General features: G+C 36.9%; 1 protein-coding gene across 1 annotated transcript in view; it reads left to right on the forward strand.

Annotated features, from left to right (window-relative positions):
- The window catches only part of SMYD3 (SET and MYND domain containing 3), a 719,303-nt gene that overhangs the window by 180,847 nt on the left and 512,357 nt on the right, over positions 1–26,099 (forward strand). Inside the window, exons 3-5 of the mRNA XM_079902992.1 lie at positions 15,118–15,225; positions 16,814–16,871; positions 18,765–18,901. Of these exons, the coding sequence (XP_079759118.1) occupies positions 15,118–15,225; positions 16,814–16,871; positions 18,765–18,901 (303 nt within the window). The remainder of the gene's footprint in view (positions 1–15,117; positions 15,226–16,813; positions 16,872–18,764; positions 18,902–26,099) is intronic.

Raw genomic sequence — 26,099 nt, forward strand, 5'->3', positions numbered from 1 at the left:
ACATATGCATTTAAACTGCTCTGTTAAGCTCACCCTTAAGGTACAGCATTAAACATTGTAATTATTGTGGATACCTACAAAGCAGCACAAAATTAAACTGACAGACTGAACTATGAACAGTAATGAACAAAAGCACTTGGAATGGAAATTGATATAGAGGATGCGAATTCATAGCATAAAATCCAAAATACATTTACCCTAGGGGGACATAACTTTTGTCAGTAGCTTAGCGTTTGATGTATGGGGCCATAGCATCAGTGAGCTCTCCACAAGAAGCTGAGGTGTTATAGGGTACAATGTCCCCTGTGCTCATAAGGAAGGTATCAGTGGCATCAGTTTTCACACTTCATTTTTAAACATAAGCAATACAAGGATACATTTGCATTATAAAAATTAGCACAGTATAGACTAATGCAGGGTGAAAAGTAAAAGTCTTCCTCCAGCATTCTTCTCCCATTCCTACTTCTCTCTTCCAGAGGTAGTCTCTCTGTGTTTGTTTTGTGAGTGGAGGATACACACCAAACTGTTAGTCTATGCGTCATACGTAGTATACACATACATGTATATATTTACTGCTATGTACAGAACTGTTTGTATTCCTCTGTATATACCTTGTTATGAGGTGTCATATAATGTAATAGAGGGGTTATATATTGGATCCAGTCTTATTTCTATATTGGCATAATCAGCATATCACAGATGATTATGAGATCAAAGAGGAGGAACAGGCTAAGTTTTCTTATGAAAAAACATTCTCAAAATTTGTAATATAGATAGCAAGTAAACCAATTTTAAGCAAATTCACCAATTACTATTTCATCTCTGCTGGATTTACTTTGATTCATAATATGTACATTTCTAATTGAATTAATTGCAGAGCAAAACAAGCAGCTGGATACCACATCAAATTGCAGTTTACATACTTTTAAAAAGTACTATATTAGCAGAAAGAGGCTCTATTTTTTGTTGATAATTATAGGCCTCTTTAAAAATGTGAATCATATTTTTGAGTGTGCATTTTATGTTTAGTTGTAGAATGATTTGATTCATTTTTGATGAATTCCACATTAGTAAGCACTTAACAGCATGATTTAATAAGTTGGTTTCTGTAGTATCATGCCCAAAGTGATGATAATGAAGAAAGCCAAGCCCTTGGTTTTTATAAATAGCTCTGTGCCAGGCTTCAGGCTGATAGAATATGTACTGGGTGCTCTGTAGAGAAGTTGGCTTTGTATCTAACTGTAAACAAAAAGGGAATATTGTATAAAGGTTAAAATTATTTGATCATATTTAACTTTTTGACTTCTGCAAATGTCTGCAGGCCTGAGCTTTTCTTTTCTCGCTTTACATTTGCCTGCAGAGTGATCCCATCTACTCCCATGGCTTCAGTTGACATCTGTATATTAATTATTCTCAGTTCCCATCTCCAGCCTCCTCCTTTCTCCTGAGCACCAGACCCATATCTTACGGGGCACCTCTATTTGGGTGTTGCTCCGGTATCTGAAATGCCATATATTTATACCTGAGCACATTATCTTACCCCAGACCTTCTTTCCTTCGCATTTTTCAACCTCAGTGAATAATCTCACCAGCCACTCAGCAGTCCTAGTTGCCAGGGTGTCATCAGCTCTGATTTACGTTCTTTCCTGGCTCCACATCCCCTTAATCACCACGTCCTGCTGATTCTACCACCTGAAGATCTGAATTGGTTCACTTCTCTCTAGCTTCTCTACCACTACCCTTGTGCATGTTACCATGATCTCTTTCCTAGGTTAGCTGCAGTCTTTAAACTCTTACAAGCTTCTATTCTCTTTTCTACACAGGAACCAGAGTGATTATTTTATTCTAGAATGTAAGCGTGATCTGTCAGTCACCAGCTTGAAACCCTGGCCCTCTCTTTCCTCAGGGTGAAATTCAAACTGGCAGATTTTGCCACGTTTTTACTTCTGGGCCTTTGGCTATGTAAGTCCCTGGGTCTGGAGCAGACCTCTCCCCCCAGCTACCGAACTCCTATTTATCCTTTAGAACTCAGATTAAATGTCACTCCCTTTTTCCTAACCCCCTGAGACTAGTTTGTATCCCTCCTTTATCATACAGAAATTTAATTGGGTTAATTGCCTGTTTCTGTAGTTAGATGTCAGGCTCCTTGAAGGTATGCTCTGTGCATGGGTCACTGCTGCAGATGTAGCATAATTTGTTGAGTGAATGAATGAATGAATACATTCATCAGTGATAATTGTTGAATTCGATTTTTAAAATTACATCATCTCTAAATAACCTGTCCGTAGTAATATTTCTTTTTTAGATGGAAATATAAGTGGGATATAACATTGTATTAGTTTTAGATATACAACATAATGATTTGATAGGTGTATATATGGCAAAATGATCACGACAATACGTTTAGTTAACATCCATTGCCACACGTAATTATAATATTTTTTCTTGTGATGAGAGCATTTAAGATTTACTCTCTTAGCAACTTTCAAATACACAATACTGTATTGTTAACTATAGTCACCAACCTGTACATTACATCCCCAGGACTTTTTTGTTTGTTTGTTTTTTGTTTTGACCACGCTGCATGGCATGTAGGATCTTAGTTCCCCAACCAGGAATTGAACCTGCGCCCCCTGCATTGGAAGCACAGAGTCTTAACCCCTGCACTGCCAAGGAAGCCCTCCCAAAGAATTATTTAATTTTTATAAACCGTTTGATCATCTTCACCCATTTCTCCCCTCCCCCACTTACCCCCATCTCCTGCCTCTGGCAAACACCTGTCTGTTCTCTGTATCTATAATTTTTTAAAATTTATTTTTATTTATTTTATTAATTTATTTGGTTGAGCCAGGTCTTAGTTGTGGCAGGCAGACTCCTTAGTTGCGGCTCACGGGCTACTTAGTTGTGGCATGCGAACTCTTAGTTGCAGCATGCATGTGGGATCTAGTTCCCTGACCAGGGATCGAACCCAGGCCCCCTGCATTGGGAGTGCAGATTCTAAACTACTGCACCACCAGGAAAGTCCCAATATAATTGTTTTTTTTTTTAGATTCCACATATAAGTGAGACATAATAATATGTCTTTTGTTTTCTTTTATTCAACAAATGTTTATTTAGAGCCATCAAGCTGGGTCTGCTGCATTTCTAGATTGTGACACTTTCTTAATCCTCTTCTCTAACTCAAAAATTATGGAGCCAGTGACTATTATTGGCACTCAGGAATGCATCCATGGGAAAAAAAAACAGACAAATATCCTTGCCTGTGTATAATATAAATTCTAATAGGGAGAGATAATTAAAAACATTTTTTTATTGTGGTAGTCACAGGATATAAAACATACTATTGTAACCATATTTAACTGTACAGTTCAGTGGCACTAAGTACATTCACGTTGTCGTGCAACTCTCACCATCATCCATCTCCCGAATTTTTCACCTTCCTAAACTGAAACGCTGTCCCCTTTAACACTAACTCCCCATTCCCCCTTCCCCTCCACCACCCCCCGGCCCCTGGCATCTACCGATGTACTTTCTGACTCTATGAATTTGACTGTTCTAGGTACCTCGTACAAGTGGAATCAAGCAGTATTTGTCTGCACCTAATGTATATTGGAATGCATTTTTAAGGTTTTAATATGTCTTAATTCATCAGTATAGGCATAGTCTATTAACTTCCTGCTCTGATAGACGACAGAATTTAGCTCACCTATGTCAGCATCTGCTTCCTCTCTGTCTTTTTGTATAGCTATATCAGGATCCTCCATTCATCCAAAGTCTATCCAATAGATATTTATTGAGTACCTGCTAGCTAGTCACTGTTCTAAGTTGGGATTTTGGTGGTGGGCAGCTAGCAATGAACAAATAAACAAGGTCCTGGCTTTCGTAAAGTTTATAGGAGTGAGGAGACAGTAACAAATGCCATGATTATATGAGCGAGTGTGATTTGGATGAGCGTGAGCTTGCCATTGCACAGATGGTTACAGAAGGGCTTCCTGTATAGGTGACATTTGGCTGGAGTCTAAAAGTACCCAGCCACGGAAAGATCTCGGAACAGTTTTTTTTTTTTTTTTTAATGTAAAAGGAACAGCGAATGTAAAGGCCCTGAAGAGGAAAAAAGCTTGTCATGTTAGAGGAATGAAGAGGAGTTTGAGGTAAACAGATTAACAAATTCATATGAAAAAAATGAAAAAAATGTTTTGCCAGAGTGTGTATCCTTATTATTTTACCAAATATCACCACAAACAAAAATGACTGAATGACTTACAATTAAATAATGCTAAAATAACATTCTTGCCCTGCTTTTTACAGAGTATTGTGAAATTATGTGTTCTGCATGTTTTTGAGTTATAGTTGCTTCTGGTTAGCTGGAAAATAGAGAAATTTAGTGGTCAAAACTGAGACTTTGTCAAAAACATTTTTTCTAGTTCATTACACACCTGGTTCTCAGAATTTAAAAAAACTAATTATTAATAAATTTAAATTATACTTCTTTGGGGGAAAAAAAGGAGTTGGATAATGGTGGATACATGTCATTTGTTCAAACCCATAGAATGTTTGACACCAAGAGTGAACCCTCATGTACACTATGGACTTGGGTGATAATGATGTGTCCGCCTAAGTCCATCAGTTGTAACATATGCGCCACTGTGATGGGGATGTTGATAACAGAGGAGGCTGTACGTGTGTGGGGGGCAGAGGGTATATGGGAACTTTATGTACTTTCCTCTCAATGCTATGAACTTAAAACTGCTCTAAAAGTTAATGTCTTAAAAAAATAAATCATAGGGAAAAAAAGCAGTTGGAGGTGAGGCCAATGAGGAAGGACTTGATAATGGATTCATCCATCCATTAATTTACTCAGCAAATATTAGTGCTGGTGCCGGGACTTTTCTTGGCTCTGGCACAATATTATTGAACAAGACGCAGAAAACCCTTGCCTTTATGGAGCTTTCATTTTCCTTGTGAGACAGATATATAATATTGTCTTGTTTTTATGCCTAAAATAAAGGGAGCAAGAGAAAATGATAGGGATTGGGAGGCTATTTTTGCATATGTATGTGTGTGTGAATACATATACACACATATGTACATATACATATCTATATTTAACTTCTTTCTATATATCTAATATATAGATATTGAGAAAGAGATATATCTATGTATCTATATCCATATCCGTATCTATATCTATAGTGAGATAAGTATTTCTATATCTGTCTGTCTGTCTACCTAAGACCTCTCAGGAGGTGGCATTTGAGTGGAGATCTGAAAGAAGTAAGACACGTGAAGATTGGAGAAGGGAGTTTCAGGTTTGATGTACATCACATGTAAAAGCAGGAATGAATATGGTGTGTTCACTGAAGGACAAGAAGGCCAGTATGGTGGACCAGAGTAAGCAACAAAGAGAGTTGTAGGAGATAGATTAGAGAGATAGGAGGGGCCAGGTTATGAGGCCATTGTGTACTATGGCTAAAAATAAACATTTTGTTCCATGTGTGATGGGCTGCTACTGTAGGGTTCCGGGAAGGGGAGAGGGGATCAGTATTATGGTCTGAGATTTTAAAGGAATTTTCCTGACTGCTGTGGGGATAGGTTATAGGAGGGCAAGGATAGAGGCTGAGAAACCAGTTAGGAGGTTGTTACACTAGTCTGGTTGCCATATAATGGTGGATAGGACTAGAGTAGCAACAGCAAAAAGAATTGGTTAGATTTGGGGTATCTTTTGAAGGAAGAACTGACTGAATTTGCTCATGGTTGCATTCATTCATTCAAGTTGAGAACTCAACATATGCAGGCACTGATCTAGTCAAGAGCTCTGATGGCTTGGATTAGAGTGGTAGCAGTAGAGGTGGTAATAAATTATTGGATTTGAGATGTATTTTGCAGGTGTAACTGAAAGAGTTTGCTAATAGATTAGATGTAAGAGGTGAGACAAAAAGTCAGAGATAGAACTTTTTTTTAAATGGAGTTCCATTTAATATTTATTTATTTACTTACTTAGGCCGCGCCGGGTCTTAGTTGCGGCATGTGCGCTCTTTTTTTAGTTTCGGCATGCGGACTTAGTTGCGGCATGCGGACTCTTAGTCGCAGTGTGCAAACTCTTTAGTTGCAGCATGCATGCAGGATCTAGTTCCCTGACCAGGGATCGAACCCGGGCCCCTCGCATTGGGAGCGTGGAGTCTTACCCACTGGACTACCAGGGAAGTCCCAGAGATAGAACTTTTAAGTTTCTGCCCTCAGCAACTTTGGGTGAATGGTGGTGCTATTTAGTGACTTAAAGAAATCTTATTGAAGAGTAGGTTCTGAGAAGAGAATTCTAATTTACAAATTTTTAGTTTGTGCCTATTAAACGTATACATGGAGATGTTGAATAGGCAACTGGATATACTTGCTCAGAATGGGAGCTGGGACTGCATGAAAAAATGTAAGAAGAATGAATATGGGGATGGAGAGGGAAAGAGAAGAATCAAGAATGACTCCTTGGGCACTTTCCTGGCTGTCCAGTGGTTAAGACTCTGCGCTTCCAGTGCAAGGGGCGTGGGTTTGATCCCTGGTTGGGGAACTAAGATCCCACAAGCTGCGCAGTATGGCCGAAAAAAGAAAAAAATAAAGAATGACTCCTTGGTTTTTGGCTTTAGCAATTGGGTAGATGATGATTCCATTTACTGAAATGGGGAAGACAAGACCCCCATGTAATAGCGTAATAGACCCAGTTTTAGGTGGGAAAAATCTGCTTTGGCTGTGTTAGATTTGCAATAACTGTTATATGTCTATCAGGTTCAATTTCCTTTTCTCATGTCTGTAACTTTAAACAATATGTGCAAGCCTCCATCTGTGTTTATCAATTGTAGATCGTATCTTTTGATTCCCTACCTTTAAGGTGAAGATATTAGTATTCCCACTCTTTCCTCTCTTATCACTCTATTTTCCATAATTTGCCAGCTGTACCTTTACTTTTATATTGTCAAGGTTAGTGATATTTACATGCTGTTCTAGAACACAAAACTAAGTCCCGCGTAATGATTTTAAAAAGTCAAAATCAGTAAAAAGTCATAAGTGATTTTTAAAATATCACTTTCTAGATTCAGATTCAATGCAGTCCCATTTAAAGTCCCACGGATGGATAAGCTGACTGAAATTTATGTGGAAATGCAAAAGACTTAGAAACTGAGTCCCTTATGTAGAAGAAGAGCAAAGTTGGAGGACTTAGACCGCTTGATTTAAACACTTACTCTGAAGCTACAGTAATGAAGACAGTGGTGTTAGGTTAGGCGTATAGAGCAATGAATAGAATAGAGTGACGGTCCCCAACCTTTTTGGCACCAGGGGCTGGTTTCGTGGAAGACAGTTTTTCCATGGATGGGGTTGGGGGGTGGTGCAGGCAGTAATGTGAGCGGTGGGGAGCGATGGGGAGTGGCAGATGAAGCTTCGCGCTCGCTCGCCCCCCGCCCCCGCTCACCTCCTGCTGTGCGTCTCGGGTTCTTAACAGGCTGTGGACTGGTACCGGTCCGCGGCCCGGGGGCTGGGGACCCCTGGAATAGAGAGTCTAGAAATTGGCCCTGTTCTGTGTTCTTTTATGTGATAGTTAGCTATGGCCACAAGAGAGGACTCAGAGAGGCTCAGGAAAAAGTTTATTACCCTCAGAGATCCTAGAAACAGGAGCGATGGATTGCCGCACAGCATCGTGTGCGGGAAGCCTCAGGGTGGTCTGGAGGCAGAAAGGAGGAGAAAGGGGAAAACTGAGGCTAGAGCCTTTATTAAGGTTTCCGCAGGATTACTCAGCCATAAAAAGGAACGAAATTGGGTCATTTGTAGAGACGTGGATGGACCTTGAGACTGTCATACAGAGTGAAGTAAGTCAGAAAGAGAAAAACCAACATCGTATATTAATGCATACATGTGGAATCTGAAAAAATTGGAATAGACGATCTTATTTACAAAACAGAAATAGAGACACAGACGTAGAGAACAAAGGGGGGGGTGGGATGAATTGGGAGGTTGGGATTGACATATATATACTATTGATACTATGTATAAAATAGATAACTAATGAGAACCTACTGTATAGCACAGGGAACTCTATGCAATGCTCTGTGGTGACCTAAATGGGAAGGAAATCCAAAACATAGGGGATATATGTATACCTATAGCTGATTCACTTTGCTGTACAGTAGAAACTAACACAACATTGTAAAGCAACTATACTCCAATAAAACTTAAAAAAAAAAAAGGTTTCCTCAGGAAAGGCAAGGCAGGGTAAGGTAAACAGTTTAGAATTGGCTAATTTGAATAATTCTAGAGGGCTTTGAGCTATAGGAGTGGCCTCTCCATTCCTGGTACCTGGCTCTATGAATTTTAAAGCTGATGGAGGGAGGTAGGGCTCTGGATTGGTTAGTTTGCATATCAAAGGCATGCTCCCTGCTGAGCCTTTTGCTGTCTCTAAGAATTGCCTAGCTCTGGGATGGGCAGTCTCTCTTTCCAGCCAGAAAGGTTTTTAAGATGTCATACTATCATAATATACAGAAAATTTAAAAAATATAAATGCAACCCCACACATGTATAGCCAGTTGATTTTCTACAGAGGTGCCAAGGTAATTCAATGTTGAAAGGATAGTGTTTTCAACAAATTGTGGTAGATACGCACATGGAAAAAAAATTATATAAATACAGTTTTCCCCCATCAAAGTCTCATAATAGATTACAGACTTAAAAGCTAAAGCTCTAAAACTTTTAGAAGAAAACTTAGGAGAAAATCTTTGGACCCGGGGTAGGTCAAGTTTCTCAGGCTGGACACAGAAAGCACTCACTATACAAGACATTGATAAAGTGAACTTTAGCAAAGGTGAACCCTTCTGCTCTTTGAAGACATGACTAAGAAAATGAAAAGACAAACCACAGGCTGGGGAAAATATTTGTAATGCATATATATCCAACCAAAGAGTTGTATCCATAATTTTTAAACAGTGCTTACAATTCAGTAGTAAGATTATCCAGTAAAATGGACAAAAGCTTTGAATAGACCCTTCAGTAAGATATACAGTAGAAGATGCTTAACATCATTAGTCATCAGAGAAATGAAAATGAAAACCACAATGAGATGCCATTACATACCCACTAGAAAGGCTAAAATGAGAAAGACTGACTATACCAAGTGCATACAAGGAAGAACAACTGGAACCTCATACTCTGCTGGTGGGAATGTGATATGTTACAACTGCTTTGGAAAAGTTTGGTAGTTTCTAAAAGTGTTAAATGTGCACTTACCAACTAACCCATCAATTCTACTCCTAGGTAGTGCGTGTGTGTGTGTGTGTGTGTGTGTGTGTGTGTGTGTGTATACACACATAGATACACCCACAATTTACTATTACTCAGCCATAAAAGAGAACTATTGATATATACAGCAACATGAGTGAATCTCAGAAACATTATATGGAGGAAATAAAGCCAGATAGAAAGAAGTAGTACTGTTCTGGGACAGGCACAACTAGTCTGTAATGATGGAGACCAGATTACTGGTTGCCAGGGATTGAGGGGTTGAAAGTAAAGGCCCACAAAGGAATTTGTGGGAGTAATGACAATCTATATCTTAATTTTGGTGTTGGTTACATAAAACTATACTCTTAAAATGGGTCCATTTTATTGTAATGTAATTTATATCTCAATACATTCCTTAAAAAATATTGCTCACTGCAGAGCCATTAAGTATGCATAGTTCTTACTTCTTCCTCTGTAATAAAGTGTTCACAACCTTTCAGCCACTCAAAGAATAAGACTGCTGTTTGAGGGAACCATTATAAGATGGTAAGCATTGGGGAGGGAAGACCAAACAGAAGGCTGAAGAAATAGTCTAGATCAGTGATATTCTTAGCGTTACATTCAACTAGAGTCTCCATTTTAACACTCCACTGCTTACTCAAAATCGTGCCAATAGTAAGAAGGTGTTTTGGGACCCTCTGGTATACAGACTTCTGGTTCACTGTCTCTTTTTCAGTCACTTTTCAATCCCATTCTCTGTCCCATACGTAGTCTTCAATTCTAAATTCTTGTTGGAGTTCTGTTTGGCAGGAGTCAAAGACTTTGCAGGTAACTGCCTCCAAAGTTACCTGCCACTTTGAGGCGGCCTCCTTTGCCCTGTTTCTGTAGCCTGTTCTCTTACCCCGACTTTCTGACTTAATGGAAATGAGGTTAAACACCTCATCCATTGATGGCCCTTCCGGTTCACTTTGGGAGTTAAAAACCTGATAATTACTTGTGTTGGGGAGATGAAATGCATGTGCCCCATCTGCCATGTTCCACTAGAACTCGGTGTTGACATTTTGATCAATCTAGCGTGGAAGTTTCTTTCAAAGAAGTCCTTAGAGGTGAATGATTTATTTTGCCCTTCCAGCTAAAATGTATCAATTAGGTCATTCCATCTTGATATGACCTCTCACTAGATCAGAGATTGGCAAGCTTTTTCGGTAGAGGGCCAGATAATAAACATGTTAGGCTTTGTGGGCCATAGGATTTGTCATAACTATTCAACTCTGTTGTCATAGTATGAAATTAGTGAGTGTAATACCATGAATTGACTATGTTTCAATAAAACTTTACAGAAACAAGTGGCAAAATGGATTTGACCTGAACCTTGTACTAGATTGACTTACTTTGGGACTCTAATGTTTTTATTTATTATAAGGTTCGTCAATTAACCAAGAAAGTGTAATACCCATTTTCCTAAGGAGTAATACTTTATTCTTGTTTCTTTTGTCAACTTCTTGCCCTATGACCATCCTCCTGCCTTATTCTGTCTTTATATTTGGCCCTATCGGTCTAATTTGATTAAGGCTAGTGGGGAGGCACTCTTGTCCTACGTTTGTTACAGCATCCAGAAAGCTTTTAAAGTGCTAAGTCTAATGTCTATCGCTAGGTCTCTAGTGTGCTCTAAGGAGGTTTTACGCAAGATTTTAATCAATACCTGTCAGTCAACTATAGCTTGTTAGCCAGCGTGCTTAGCTTTCCAGTTTTCTTTTCCCAGATTCCAGCTTTTCAGGTCTTCATGCATCTGTCAACCTGTAATTTATTAGTGTACTACATTTGATGCATACAGAAGATATTATTTATTTGCTGTTAAGCAGCCTGTAAGTGAATGGAAGACTGTTGAGTCTCTTTTCTTTCCTGCAAGTTGCATGGCAGCTCAACTATCCTAAGTTTTGCCTATAGCAGACCTCTGTAGATGATTGATTGAGAGCGGAATGAGTCATGAACATGTGGTTAAAAAAAATCATGACAATATTTCACATAGAAAATGTTCAATTAATAGTGGTTATTAGTCACAAAATGAGCTTGTTGAATAAGCTGGCTTAAAAGAATTCGTTTCTTTTTTACATATTTTAAGGCAATTTCTTTTAAATATCCCCAAATCTGAGGAAAATACCATTCCAAATTTTCAGTTCTCTGTAAGCCTAACATGGGGAGGTTTCAAGCCTTTTTGACATAATTCAGATTATTTGTTATGAATGGGAATTACAGAATCATAGATTTTTATCATTGAGAGGTTACCTTAGATATGAATGAATCCAGTCCTCTTACAGAATAAACGTCTAGTGAGCCCTGATTGTGAATTAGATGTGTTTTACTGAAACTGGATTTAATATGTATTGATCCTTCCCACATTCCATCCCACAAAATAATAAGCTGCCCTAAAATGAGTATTTAATCCAACTAAAATTCAATGTTAAATAGTATTTAAATGGGTTATTGAGCTGTAGTGGCTTTGTATCCAAGGCAGGGAGGGAAATGTTACAATAATAGTGTAAAGGTTATTTTGTGTAAGAAAGAAGAGATAAATGGATTTTCTCTTTCTATTGTAACATCTCATCAATCTTCTCCTTTCATAATTAAGCAATCAAAACCGTCTCAGACTGGCCAAAGCAAGAATTGCTAGGGATTTTCCTGACCTTTTTGCATGGCTTTAATTTCAAATAAACAGTGGTAAATATATAGTAAATTATATCTCCTAAGTGGTACTGATTTTAGAATAAATCATCAGATATCTATTGAACACCTGTTACACGCATGCTGCGCCTAGCTGGTAGTACACTTATTTAAGAAAACCAGACATAAACAAAGCTAAAAATAAAATAATATTTAAAAATTGATAAAAGTTTACTAAGTCTTTGCGTTACAAAAGATTTCATTGGTATTACAAAAGAATTCATTGAAGCATTTTTTTAACATTTAAAAATTAATATTTAAAAGATTTTTTGAGTTACAACCAGGTTTTCCAAAATAAACAAACGTTAAAAAGTTGTTTGTTAGGGCTTCCCTGGTAGCGCAGTGGTTGAAGGTCCGCCTGCCGATGCAGGGGATACGGGTTCGTGCCCCGGTCCGGGAGGATCCCACGTGGCTTGGAGCGGCTGGGCACGTGAGCCATGGCCGCTGAGCCTGCGAGTCCGGAGCCTGTGCTCTGCAACGGGAGAGGCCACGACAGTGAGAGGCCCGCGTACCGCAAAAAAAAAAAAAAAAAAAAAAAAAAGTTGTTTAGTAACCGTGATTTTGCTTTCTTTTTCACATAAAAATGCTTCTCCCCGAATCACAGTTATTAGATATAAGAAAGATAATTATGTTTTGCTTTTATTTATAAATATAATACATGATATTAGTCAAAGATAACAGTATTGGGAAAGTATAAAGAGAAAAACAAAAGTAGCTTTTTCTTATAGGAAAAGCTGGAAAATTATTGCCAATTTCCAGTATTTTAGCAAATCTACAATGAGCATTCTTAAGCTTATTTGTGTACATCATTTAAACTAGGATTAATTGCATTATAAATATTATTTCTGTGCCAGCAAAATGCACATTGAAAATCCCGATATTTACTACCAAACACCCATCAGAAAGATTAGGGAAACTTATGATTCCAAGGACAAGGTTAGAAAGTCCCCACTTCCCTACACCCTAGAGACTTCTGAATTAATATTTTCATTTATCTTTGCTATACTAATGGGTCACCTATGTTATCTTGTTTCTATTAACATTTCTTTGATCACTTGTTTGGTTTTTAGTTTTTGTTTATTGGCATTTCTTTTTTAGGCATGAATTTTCTCTTCATGTCCTTCACTTTTTTTTTTACTATTTTTATGGAAATATTCACCCTTTTCTTAGTTATTTTATAAGACCTCTTTGTATTTTGGTGACAGTTAACACTATCTACATACATATTTAAAATTTTCTTTTCCTAGTTTGTCCTTTATCTTTCAACCATATTTGTGGTATTAGGTTTTCTTCCTTCTGATATACATGAGAATTATATATTTTTTATATATATATATATAAGAATTATATATATGAGATATGAGATATACATGAGAATTATATATTATATATATAATATATAAGAATTATATATATATAATATATAAGAATTATATATATGATAAAGAATTATGTATATGATAAAGATGAGAATTACTTAAGCCATTATGCTTTCTTTTTGCCTTGCCTGTGAGGCAGCTCAAATAATTGTTGCACACAAGCACGATAATTGCTTAGCTCTCCTGTTTAGCTTACTAAGAATTTATACTCTCCCCCTTTATATTTATGTAGCTTGGTAGTTAGATCCCAGCTCTTGAGCCTTACTTTTTTCACCTTTAATATAAGGATGACAGTATCTACCATTTGGATTATTGTGAAAATCAAATAAAATATTTTTTAATTGCTTAGTCATGTGTCTAACACTGTAGAATGCTAAGTAAATGCTAGAGGACTTTTTTTTTCCATAATTTTTACATTTTCTGTTGCTAATTTTACAACCTTATTTCATACTCATCTTTACTTTGAAAGCAACTCAGTTTTATTTAGAAATGAGTAAAGTATAAACACTAAAAAAAAAAAAATCACATTAAGAGCATTGCCATAGTGGATATGAAGGAATGAAATGAGGCAACTGTGAATAGAGTTGATAAAAGAAGTACCCCTTGTAAACAGTGTCTCCAAGATTTGGTTTACAAGGAAATAGCAGCAGACAAACCATGCCTTCACCCAGCAACCTGACACAGGCAGTCTTTCTGAGCAAAATGCTGTCTTGAACTTGAATCTGAGTCACAGTTTCAAAGTAGCTGCAGCTACTGTCTTGGTTGTGCTGCATGTTGTGCTGTAAGTGGAAAAGAGAAACCTCTTCTATGGGGATTTTATAGGCCCAGAATTTGGGAGTGATTGAACTTCCAGCTCTCATTTGGAAAAGAACATACTAGATACTTGGTTTAGCTGTCTTCCACTTGCCAGGGTTAAATATTGGATACTCTGGATTTTATTTCCATATAGAAGTAATCCCATGTAAAGGGAGTCATGGCATTTCTGACATCAGACTCAAGGATAATGTCCATCCATTTAGTCCTCTTATTCCTCGTGTTGCGAGATTGGTGACTGGCTCTGTGGTCTCTTCAGCCCCACTAGCACATGGCTAGGATCCTGGGAAAAGTGACTATATAATTTATCATCCAAACCACACTTTTCAGAATGGAAAGGGACAGTATTAATAATTAGGCCAGTACAACATAAGTAAACCAAGATGGTCCTGGGTAAAAGTGGCATTTGGTCATTTTAGCTAATAACCCCTTTCTATCTTGTCTTAAAAAAAACAAAAAGATTTTCTATTTTTTATGTTAGCCCTCCTGATATTTCTATACTTACTATAATAGCGCAGAAATTCAGAAAGCTATCAGCCCTGTTTTGATTTTTTTGAACCATGTGTTTTGTTTTCTAATTTGGAGTGATATTTTCTTTTTGTATTCAAAATCACTGTCTATTATTGAATCCTATTTAATCACCTAAAAGGCTATCTTATAAATTAAGAAAGACATAATGATTCTTTCTTTGGACTCTACCAGTTAGGTAATAACCAAGGGACAAATTGAAGGACAGAGGTGAAATGGAAGTTCTTGATGTCCATGCCTGGTAATTGCATACTGAATCCTGGATCATTAATAGTATTAGAATATTGCTTTCATTTTCTATTTGCAGTTATATTTAGGCTGTTGAAATTAATGTTGATGACTCACAACATTCAAAACCAGTGTAAATGAAAGTTAAATTTTTATGTCTTATATGCCCTCCTCACTCTTGTCTTAACAGAAAAAAGCTTGGCAGGACCACAAGCGAGAATGCAAATGCCTTAAAAGCTGCAAACCCAGATATCCTCCCGACTCTGTCCGACTTCTTGGCAGAGTTGTTTTCAAACTTGTGAGTATAAAACTTGTGAAATATGCTTGGGTTTTAATTTAGCATAAGCGCTTGCAATTGCATGTATTATTCATATTTAAGACTGAATTTAAATCCATGTTAGGGTAGAAGGTGGATTATTCCAGGGAGTGTCTTAAGACAAGACTTGTTGTTTTCCTATTAATCACAGCAGTGATGAAGTGCACCGTCCCTCTTTGAAGACCCTGTGTGTGATCTCCTGTGAATAGAAACCTGAAGTCCTATGTTTGGGACATGAGATGTTAGTGATGCCTGTTACATTGCCTTTATTACTTTTCTACCGAGAACTAATGCACAGGGCAAGTATATAATTCTTTTGGTTGCCTCTTCAAGTGAGATTTTAATTAGATGATAATTAATCTTACAAGGAAGGGTACTTATCTTTTTTTCTTTTCTTTTTTTTTTAAGCCAACATTCACTGAAATTGTTTCTCCAGTCCCTTTCCCTACTCTGCCAAAGCAGCTAGTGGATTCCCTGAAATCCCCCTCTGGCGACACCTTCCAGTTTTGGGTTTTTTTTTTTTTTTTGCCAGGCTTTAGAATGAATATCTCTTTATTGCAGGCTTCAGCTCTCTTGTGTCCTGTTGTCTGTTAACTTCTTTTGGCAATAAAATTTCATAGAGGAATTTAGGAATGTAAAAGTATGTACCTAAAACTGGTGCAATGTTATATATCAACTACATCTTTACTAAAAGAAAAATGGATTTAGAATGCCAAATTGGCATTATCTTTGGACTGAATATACAACATCTGTCACATATACTTACTACTATTTTTAAATGTACATATTGTGTTGAACTAAAATACACAAATTTCAGAGCTTTAATAAATTCAGAGCAACTTTGTCATTATGCGTTTCTTTAATCACTGGATATTAAAAGTATAATAATATTATATTTGAGTCTGAACTTTTTTTTTGCTTTATTAGTATTGAATAGATAGAGAACCACTGTTAGAGCAGAAATGGGTTGCTTCAGAATCACCCAGGGCTCTAGTTCTCAGTCTTCACCCCGACCTATGGAATCAGAATCTAATAGAAACTAACTGTAATGATAGCTACTTTCTGTTGAGCACTTAACTATTTCTAGGCCCTGTGCTAATTGCTTTACAAGATATACCTTATTTCATCCCACAACAACTCAGTGCTATTATTACTCCTGTGTTTCACATAAGGAAATTGACACCTCAAGTTTAAGTAACGTGCCCAAGGTTGCACAGTTTGTAATAAACTCTTATTTTTATTCATCCATCTTTGCTTTTCTATAATAATTAGTAGTAAATTCCTTACAGTGGTACAAGTCTGTGGTAGAATTGGGGAAAAAAAGAAAAGAATGGAAACTTCTTGTAAAAGAATTTTGTGTTTGGAAATTAAATTGGTGGGTCAAGTTGCAACACAGATTTTAAAGTTGTGACTGATTGAATAATTTAACTCTAAGAATGATAAGAAGGATAATATAGAAAATTATCTTTTTAATGGACTTCCATTTGAATATTTAAAGATATGCAAACATATTCATTTATATATTGGAGCACTTGAAATCGTTTTTGGTGTTTTCCCCCTTTCTTCATAGATGGAAGAAACACCCTCTGAATCGGAGAAACTTTACTCATTTTATGATCTGGAGTCAAGTAAGTGATTCTCTATCAGCATCTTAAGTTCTGTCGTTTATTTGCTGAGCTGATGAGTTGCCTTTTTTTTTTTTTAAACTTTGTTTTTCTGTCTCTTTATTATGTGAGGCAGCAAACCTTTTCATGCTTTTATATAGACACATTAGCTTATTTAATTTATTCTAGGGTAGCTTTGGCCCTAGAGGAGTTTGTGAGGTGCCATAGAGGTGTCCAAGTTAGGCAGTGAGGGGAGTATAACCCTCTGTCCAGCTGGCAGAATACATTTTACTTCTGTTTTTCCTCCTCTTTCCCTTTTTCCTACTCTTGGTTTCTTTTTGATGTTAGGGAACAGTAATGTGAATGGGGGCTCCAGGGAACATTTAGATAATAAGGAAAGTAGAAAGTACTGATGACTTAGGCTCTCTGACAGCACTGAGCATTGTTCTTCTCCTGAACTACCATGGTGGTGGCCAACCTCCTTAATACTGAGAGGCTTTGCAAATCTGAGTGTGAAGTGAACGTAGGGTTTATGTTTCTTTCTATTGGCACAGATCACAGATCCTCTTCGTTGACGTTGTAAATGACTTTTAAGTCAAAAGTAGCAAGAGCTCATGGAGTAAATGTGCTACACAGTTTAATATTTCTAGATGGAGACAAATAAAATCATCTAGTACGGATTTATGGTTATGGAATCCTAAGTGCCAATGATAATAAATTATTATTTAAGGAATCATTGGGTTAATTTATTCTGTTGAACATGTAATTTAAAGAAAATATGTAGACCTGACATGAGCAACAGAGTTATGCTGTAGTTTCATCTTGATCTATCTTTTCAAGTTTTAATAGAGAACTAGTCATTTTTTTTTCTTCTTTTTTTTTTTTTTTTTTTTTTTTGCGGTACGCGGGCCTCTCACTGCTGTGGCCTCTCCCGTTGCGGAGCACAGGCTCCGGATGCGCAGGGTCAGCGGCCATGGCTCATGGGCCCAGCTGCTCTGCGGCATGTGGGATCTTCCCGGACCGGGGCACGAACCCATGTCCCCTGCATCGGCAGGCGGACTCTCAACCACTACGCCGCCAGGGAAGCCCTATTTTTTTCTTCTTATATTACTGCTAGGTAAATAACATCTCTTGCAGTGAGTTTTACTATGAACATTAGCCCTGCTCAGTAGCAGTGTCATACACGCTGCCTTAAGTGAAGTGCTCTCAAACGTTATTAATTCAACTGTGCACTCCTAGTCCTCACATCCCTTTGTGGTATGAATGAAACTGAGTTTTTAAAGGGGTGATATTGGCTTTGGAACTTTCTCCTTCTGTTTGGGTTGAAGCAGTATCATATTTTGTTTATTATTCAACCTGAAAAGAACTTGAAAATGAGATTTCTTTGGTTGATTCATGTTTTTTTCTCGATGTACTTTCTACTTGACCAATTTCACCAATTTGAACTTAATTTAACTGAACTTTTCTGTTCTTGCTTTAGGTTTTTTTTGTCTTTGAGATGATACTGTTTATCAGTTAGTTATGACCTGGCTGTAAATTGTTTCATGGAAAAGTCTACTTAAATTCACTAACTAAATAAGCATGTATGGTGGTTTGAACATGTGTGCAGGAGGATGTAGAAAATCTGCTAACACACATCATTACTGATTTTGGTTTTAATGTTTTTTCATCAGTTTGTGTATTTATTTTGTTTTGCTAGGTGTTTGATCTTATTTTGTAGATAACGTTTGGCAGAATTTGATTGATAATGTATGATAATGATTTGTAGTTGTCAAAAAATAAAAAGATGCATTTGATCTCTGTCAGAATGGAATCTGGGTAGGAAATATCTGCCTTAACAGCTACCATTGAACACCTGAAAATTATCCATTGAAAGTTCACAGTGTGATTGTACTATTTATTTTATCTTTAAAAAAGATATTAACAAACTGACTGAAGATAAGAAAGAGGGCCTCAGGCAACTTGTATTGACATTTCAACACTTCATGAGAGAAGAAATACAGGATGCTTCTCAGCTGCCACCTTCCTTTGACATTTTTGAAGCCTTTGCAAAAGTAAGTGTTAACTTTGGTATCTTTGCTAATGCCATAAATCAACGCTTTACTCCTTATTTCCTTGTTGATCCGTGAAAATCCAGGACCCTTCATGCCTTTATCAGTCCCCTGCTTTACTGAGTAGAGAATGGGAGAATGTATTGCTTATATTGAAAAGAGTATTATTTTTTCTGCTTTATCAGTATTCTTACTAATGGCCCAAGTATGTTCATTGTCAGCTCTCAAAGCACACCCTCAAAAGAGTGTGCTTTCTTTTCTCAAAAGAAAGTAACATATTCCATTATTTTTTATGAATGGATTTAAGTTTGCCATTGAGTCCATTTCGTTTTGTGGTGGTTGTTTCAGCAATGTAACCTTCCTTGAAGTGAAAGAAATCATTGGAATCCGTTTCTTGATTAAGTGAATTTTAAATGATATGAAAATATAACCATTTCTGATTTTAAAATAATTGCCCAAATTGCCAAAACAGTTGTTTAAATGTTTTAAGTCATGAAAATCTTAGATTAGGGGTAGAAAATAGGTATAATTTAATATTTCATTGTGGTCTCTTGGTAATGGGTACCTGAGTGCTCTTTTTGGAAGTGCTTCTGAGGGTTTGTTTGGGTCCAGAGAGAAAGAATGCACTGATTGATTCTTTTTCTTTTATAATTTATTTATCCATTTATTTATTTTTGGCTGTCTTGGGTCTTTGTTGCTGTGTGTGGCTTTCTCTAGTTGCAGCGAGCAGGGGCTACTCTTTGTTGTGGTACGTGGGCTTCTCATTGCAGTGGCTTCTCTTGTTGTGGAGCACGGGCTCTAGGTGTGTGGGCTTCAGTAGTTGTGGCACGTGGGCTCAGTAGTTGTAGCTCACGGGCTCTAGAGTGCCGGTTCAGTAGTTGTGGTGCACAGGCTTAGTTGCTCTGCAGCATGTGGGATCTTCCTGGACCAGGGCTCGGACCCGTGTCCCCTGCATTGGCAGGCGGATTCTTAACAAGTGTGCCACCAGGGAAGTCCCTGATTGATTCTTGATATCTACCCTGGGATAGGGACAAAGGAACCAGTATATCCTTTGTTATTATCATGTGTTTGCCGTCCTTACTTTCTCATATTGTGTGTTTGGATTTGTTTAAATATTGATCATATTTTTAATAATAAGTAAAATTTTACATTTGAGGGTGATTTTGTCAATTTTACAATTTATATGCACACATCCAATGATATACTTATCTTGTGAATATTTTTAAAGTATGTTTTATAACCTGCTTATTTTCTAAGAATTTAAATGTGATTAGTGTGATTGCTACAGATTTATTCTTGTTTTTCCCAAATGTAGTTTTATTCTTTTAGGTATGCTCTTACGATTTTCCGATAATATCATCTTAGCATTACATTCTGGTTTGTCTATTAATTAAAATTGATTTCAAAATGTAAATGTTGTTTATAATGCATCTGAGAAGTTTCTCATGTTTATTTCATATGCTTCTGAAAATTACAACCTATAGTAACGCTGCGTATACAGTGCATACAAGCTCTTTTGATGTTACATGCTATACAACGTAACACCTACTGAAAGATAAAAATATACCTTATGATGACTGTAACTTCATTTCTGGTGTTTCCTGTTGTTGAAAAATGTTCAAGTGCTAATTACTGGAGTTATTAGTGTTCATAATAACAAATTAAAAATACTTTCATTGCTTAATGTAAATTGTAAATTACTATCTTATTTCTCTTGTTTCTTTTAAAATAATTTTAATCTCACGTATCTTACAATGAACTTTTCTCTGTGCTGTGTAGGGGGAAATTCTGTCATTATGATTAAGCAGACAGAATTTTAGTAATGTGCTTTCCTTCTCCCCACATACTTATATTTGTTGTTGCTACAAAAGTAAAACGTATACATTTTTGTGGTGTATGGGGGAATTGGACTCAGAGCTGTGATTTCTGCCTTAAAATATAGGTTAATAATCAGAGGAAAGCAGCATTAACCTATGGCTCCTGTACTTCCTTGTAGAAGTTTTGTTTATATTTTATAGACTGTAGTTATTTTTCTGCTTATACATTTGTGTTTAAAAGAGAAAACTCTCCTCCTTCTCCCCTCCTCCATCCGTCCCCCTCCTTGTCCTTCATTTTTTAAAAGAAGAATAGAATAGTCTTAAATTAAGCTGATCAGTGTCCTGCAAAGCTTAGGGATGAGCCACTGAGCTTATAACTTTGCAAGTGTGTGATGACACCGACCATGACAAATGCGTTGAAAGTGGGTGGAGAATGCTGGACAGGGAATTTTATCCCTATCTACTGCCCCCCGCCCCATCTTACTGGCATAGAATTAATCAAAGAGAAGAAATGGGCACTTCAGAGAGTGCTGCTTTCTTTTGCTGCACCTACCTGTACAGTCTGTCAGGAGTGGTTCTATGCTGACCTGCCTTTCCCACCTTCAGGAACTAACTTTTTAATTTACGCTTCAAAGAAAGCTGGCTTCACCTGGCCTCAAAAAGAAAAGCCTGTTTTATGTTTTGCTTTTCCTCCCACTCACTTATGTTCATGCAGGTTCTGTGCAGGTATTAGACATGCGAAGCTTGTGTTTTGGCTCCTCTCATTGTCATTTAAGACAAGAGGAATTCTGAGAGCTTTTGCTGATTTGTTTCTATCTTAATTTTTTTGAATCTTTGATTATGGACTTTTCCAAACACACACAAAAGTAGAGAGACAATTCTAATGAACCCTCATGTTTCCATCACTTGGTTTCAATACTTTTCAGACTTGTTTTATATCTGATAGATGTCACACAGATGTTCTTTTCCTTTATTTGGGTTTCCAAACATTCCTTACAATTACTCTTTTGCTATCAGGCCTCTTGGCCTCCTGAGAGAGGTGTCTGTTAGTGAATTCACTGATCAAATTATGCAAGTTTTGTTTTGTTTTTGTTTGCAGCAAGCACTCTTGTCCAGGGTTATCAAAATACATGGTTAATTCTAACTCTGAAAATTATCTACCAAGGCAAAGAACCTCAGCAAGTCAAAAGTTTTACTTGGGGTTATGCATATATTTATCAAACTTGTACTGCCTGGAAAGGAAAGGGGTTGGTGGAGGATGAGAAGGTTCTTAGTCCTGAGAGCAAATTTCTTCTCTGCTGAGCTGATAGCTTTTTCTCGTAGAAGACCATGATGAATTCCTCAAAAGTTAGCAATTTGTATTTTGAACACTCTGGGGTTTTCTGTTGAAAGATAGTGTATATTTCCTGTTGGACTAGGTTCTTAGTGCCTCTTGTGCATCTGTTGCTCAGGACTTGGTTTTGCTTGGAAAATGTCCCCCCGTCCCCCTTCACTACTCTGAACACATTATTGTGTAGCCTTTTTTCCAGTTATATTTCCAAGTGTTCCTTTTTTCTCCACTTCCTGGTTACCAGTATTAGCCTCCCACTACCCATCCCCACATTCACACACACACACAGAGCAACTGGAATTTGGGATTTAGAGATAGTACTTTACTGTATAAAATATCCTGTTGACTTCTGAACTTATTGCCTGGTTGTAAAAGTTAAGTAGGAAGAAGAAATTTTTCTAGGGGAGAAGATCAAGGAGGACTTCACATAGGAAGCAGAAATTAATGGCATGAATTTCAGAAGAGAAGATGGTGTTGGGAAACAATTATAGAGAATGGTCTAGAAATACTTGTGGGGAGCGAGGGGGTACTAACTCCTCTAACCCCCGGGTAAGAAAAATATGTTGACTTCCTATGGAGAAGATTTGAAAAGGCAGTTGTTACCAGTGGAATACATGTTTCAGTTATATTTAGTGATTACAAAAAGAGTGAATGAAAGCGTGATGCTTAAAATGTTTGTTTTGCTTTAGGTAGTAAGAGAAAATTAGTGAGGGTAGTAGTACCTCTAGAATTTCTACAGCTGGCGAGCTGCAGAGTGATGATCTGGTTGGATGGAAACGTGGGAGTGATTTGCTTGAAGCTTTATTTGCATAAGTTTTTTTTTTTTAACTTAGATTGTGTGTTACTTGGGGGTGTGGCTGAATGGAAATAAAAGCGTAAGGTATGAGGAAAGTGGTGGTTCACCACTGACAATAATGAAGGTGGCCAAAGGGTGGGAGATGTACTGGGGATACTTGTTAGTGAGCACAGTGGAGGCGCGTGACTATTTGTATATTCATCAAAAATAGAGGCCAGACTCATCTCTGCTGGCTCTTTTTCAGATTGTTTAGAGAAGGGAAGATGTATGTTTCCATCTCCACAGGCCCCTCCTCCTTCCCACTCCCCAACTTTTTTTCCTTCCATTTCTATTTTGAAATAAGATTTCTGGTTAGATTTCAAAATGGATTTATCTTGGCAAGACAACTCCTGTGGTTCAATCTGTTGATAGAGTTCGAAACATTTGCTACAAATATAGAGAATGTATATACAAATAATGATGACTGTAAACTTTAAAAGGTGAGACAATTACAGTTAGAGGGCAAATTTAAATGGGAGGTTGAACAGTAGTATGATGGCTAAGTTGCTTTTTCAGACAAGTGAGTGAAATTCTCTCAACCTCAATTTCCTCATCTGTAAATGGGAATAATAATAATAATATTTACAGATTAAAGTGAGGATTAACTCTAAAGTACTTAGAGTGTCTGACACGTTATTAATTTCTACTGCTGCTGTGCCTATTTCCCATACTTATTTGTATTCTAGTATAAAACTTCAGTGTTGTATGTCTCCCTGTGTTGTCATGTAGCCAAGAGTGTAATCTGCAACTGATTGTAAACCAGAGTCTCAGATGGTTGCTTACAGTTGTGCCCAGTGCTGGTATCCCATGCCCATGCTGAGACTTACCTATCTTGTTGAGAAAAAAATTTTGCAGGCAGAAAGTACCTTTCCCCTAGTAACTGGCTTGGTTTCAGCCCATAGCTATTGTGGACAGAAATCGTGTACTATGTCCTACATTCGTCGCAACTCCATGATTTCAGAGTAGTTCCTTGGGATTTCATGTAGGAAATATAAAAGCAAGCTTACTATGATGAATGAGATGTTTCTCACACGTGAATCTTAAAAGGATGAAATTAAATTGTAAGGGTTTTGTTAGTTGTTATGTCATAGTTCACTGAAATGACATGGAATGTCTCTATTCCATCCCCCCAAACATACACTGGTTATTATTGGTAATGGTTATTCTAAATTTAATGTCAGTAGACTTAGTTCTGAGCTTATTTTCTATGCATAGAGTATACTTTTTAGCGATCACTGTGCAGAGTTCTAGAACAATATACTTATTTTTTTTTCTGGACTTAAAACTTCCTTTTCTAAAAATGCATTTGGTAGACTGATTAGAATGTGATAAGCTCTGAACAAAATAATAGAAAATGGACTAGTTGCATAAAATGTTTCAAAACCAGACATCAAATTGGAAGCAACAAGAATAAAAGTGAACTTCCTGACCACAAAATAGATGTCATTGTTCGTGCTGCCAGACCTCTGCAAAGTACTTTTTAACTCAATAATATTATGTAACTGCAACAGAATTTTTTGATTAGAAATTTCACATCTGTTTGAGAAGATGTTCCCTCTTTTTGTCTTTTAAACAAAATCATAATTTTCCTGGTAGAATGTTATTTTTGCTCTTTAGGGCACATCTGTGACCTCCAGAGCTTGCCTTCTGAACTCTAATTTTTAATGCTATTAGGGGGAGCTGGTTTTGCAATATACACTGTGGTTGTATCGATTTGAAAGTGAGAATTTTAGGTGCTTTTTGTACTATGATACTTAAAGTTTACATTCAGTTTCATTCTGAGTAAATTCTTTTTCACTGGGGGAGAATTTTTGTTTATTGAGAAACAGTGGAGAATGGGTTAAAACGAGAATCTGCTAATTCATAGGATGAAAAGAAATAGTAATTTAATACTTTTGATTGAGATATGTTAGAAATAAGACACAAATGATAATATATTTAAGATTATACTTGCATTTGCCTGGTATGTGCCATTCGAGTGTTAATAAATAGTCTATGTGATATTCTGCCATAGCCTCATGATTTTAGTAAAGTATAGAAGTCATCATGGAGGAAAAATTACTAAATAAACCCTTATTGGGTATTTTTACTTGCCAAAGAATGGTGTACCTCAGTAAAAGGCAAGAACAAATTTGTTTATGATATATTCAGTGTTTTAATCTTAAGTTTTTCGTTTAGTTAGCCCTCTCATTCTGGATGTACTGGTGCTTTATTACTTCACTGTTGCTGTTAGGCTAATTTGTGGGACAGATATTACCACAGTTGTTTTGAAAGGTCAGGAGTGTGTGTGTTTGCCACTGGAGGTTTCAAGTTCATATAGGACCAAATTTTAGAGCCTTTTTGTTGATCAGCTTAGTTGAATTTCACTACCGTAGCATGCTATAAAGTAGTAAAGAAAGCAATCTTTTGAATTAGTAAAGTGACGAATTATCTAATTACAAAGCTTATAAGATGGCAGTATGATAACTTTGACTGCATTACTAAATGATCCCAGTGACTGATCAGATGTGCCTGGATTCCATTAAGAAAAAAATATGCCATTAAATATTTAATACTAAAAGCAAGGAGACACACCAGGATTGCTAACCTCCAATCACCGGGGTGCGTGTATCTCTACATTTGGAGGTAGTTGCTAGTTGAGACGTCTCTCTCGTCTGCTCACAACAGTTGCTAGAAGACTTCATTATTGGGATTATACTTTCCTTCTGGTTTTAAGTGAAGCAGGCAAACAGCCAACATTCGTAGCTGCATGCACATCCTGGCACTCTAATTATGAAAAGCAGATGCATTTATGATTTATTTATTTACTTTTTACAATAGATTGAATCTCTGAGGAGATTCAAGGGACAGTTCTTCTCAGAAGTGTTCTTCCAAGTAAAGTGACACTTGTAGGACACTTGAGACTTCAAAACAAAACAATTCATGTATTTTTAATGATGGTATTTATCTATTATGTTCTTCATTATTAACCATTCAGTTACTATTTCTCTTCCTTTATGTACAAATAACCTATGATGAGTTGGTGTCTGTTTATCATAGTTAAGGACCAGATGGCCAGCTAACTTCTAAAGTTCAGAAGGATAATTAGTAAATTCTTAATCAGCATTTTTACTTACATGTGTGTTGGTCAAGGTTGATTATGTACATAAGGCTAATGCTCTGATTAAAACTATTAATGGATAAACGTGTTGGCCAAGGCTTGTTGCCTTATTTATTTGA

The sequence above is a fragment of the Stenella coeruleoalba genome (assembly GCF_951394435.1).
Source record: "Stenella coeruleoalba genome assembly, chromosome: 1".
NCBI classification, from domain to species: Eukaryota; Metazoa; Chordata; class Mammalia; order Artiodactyla; family Delphinidae; genus Stenella; species Stenella coeruleoalba.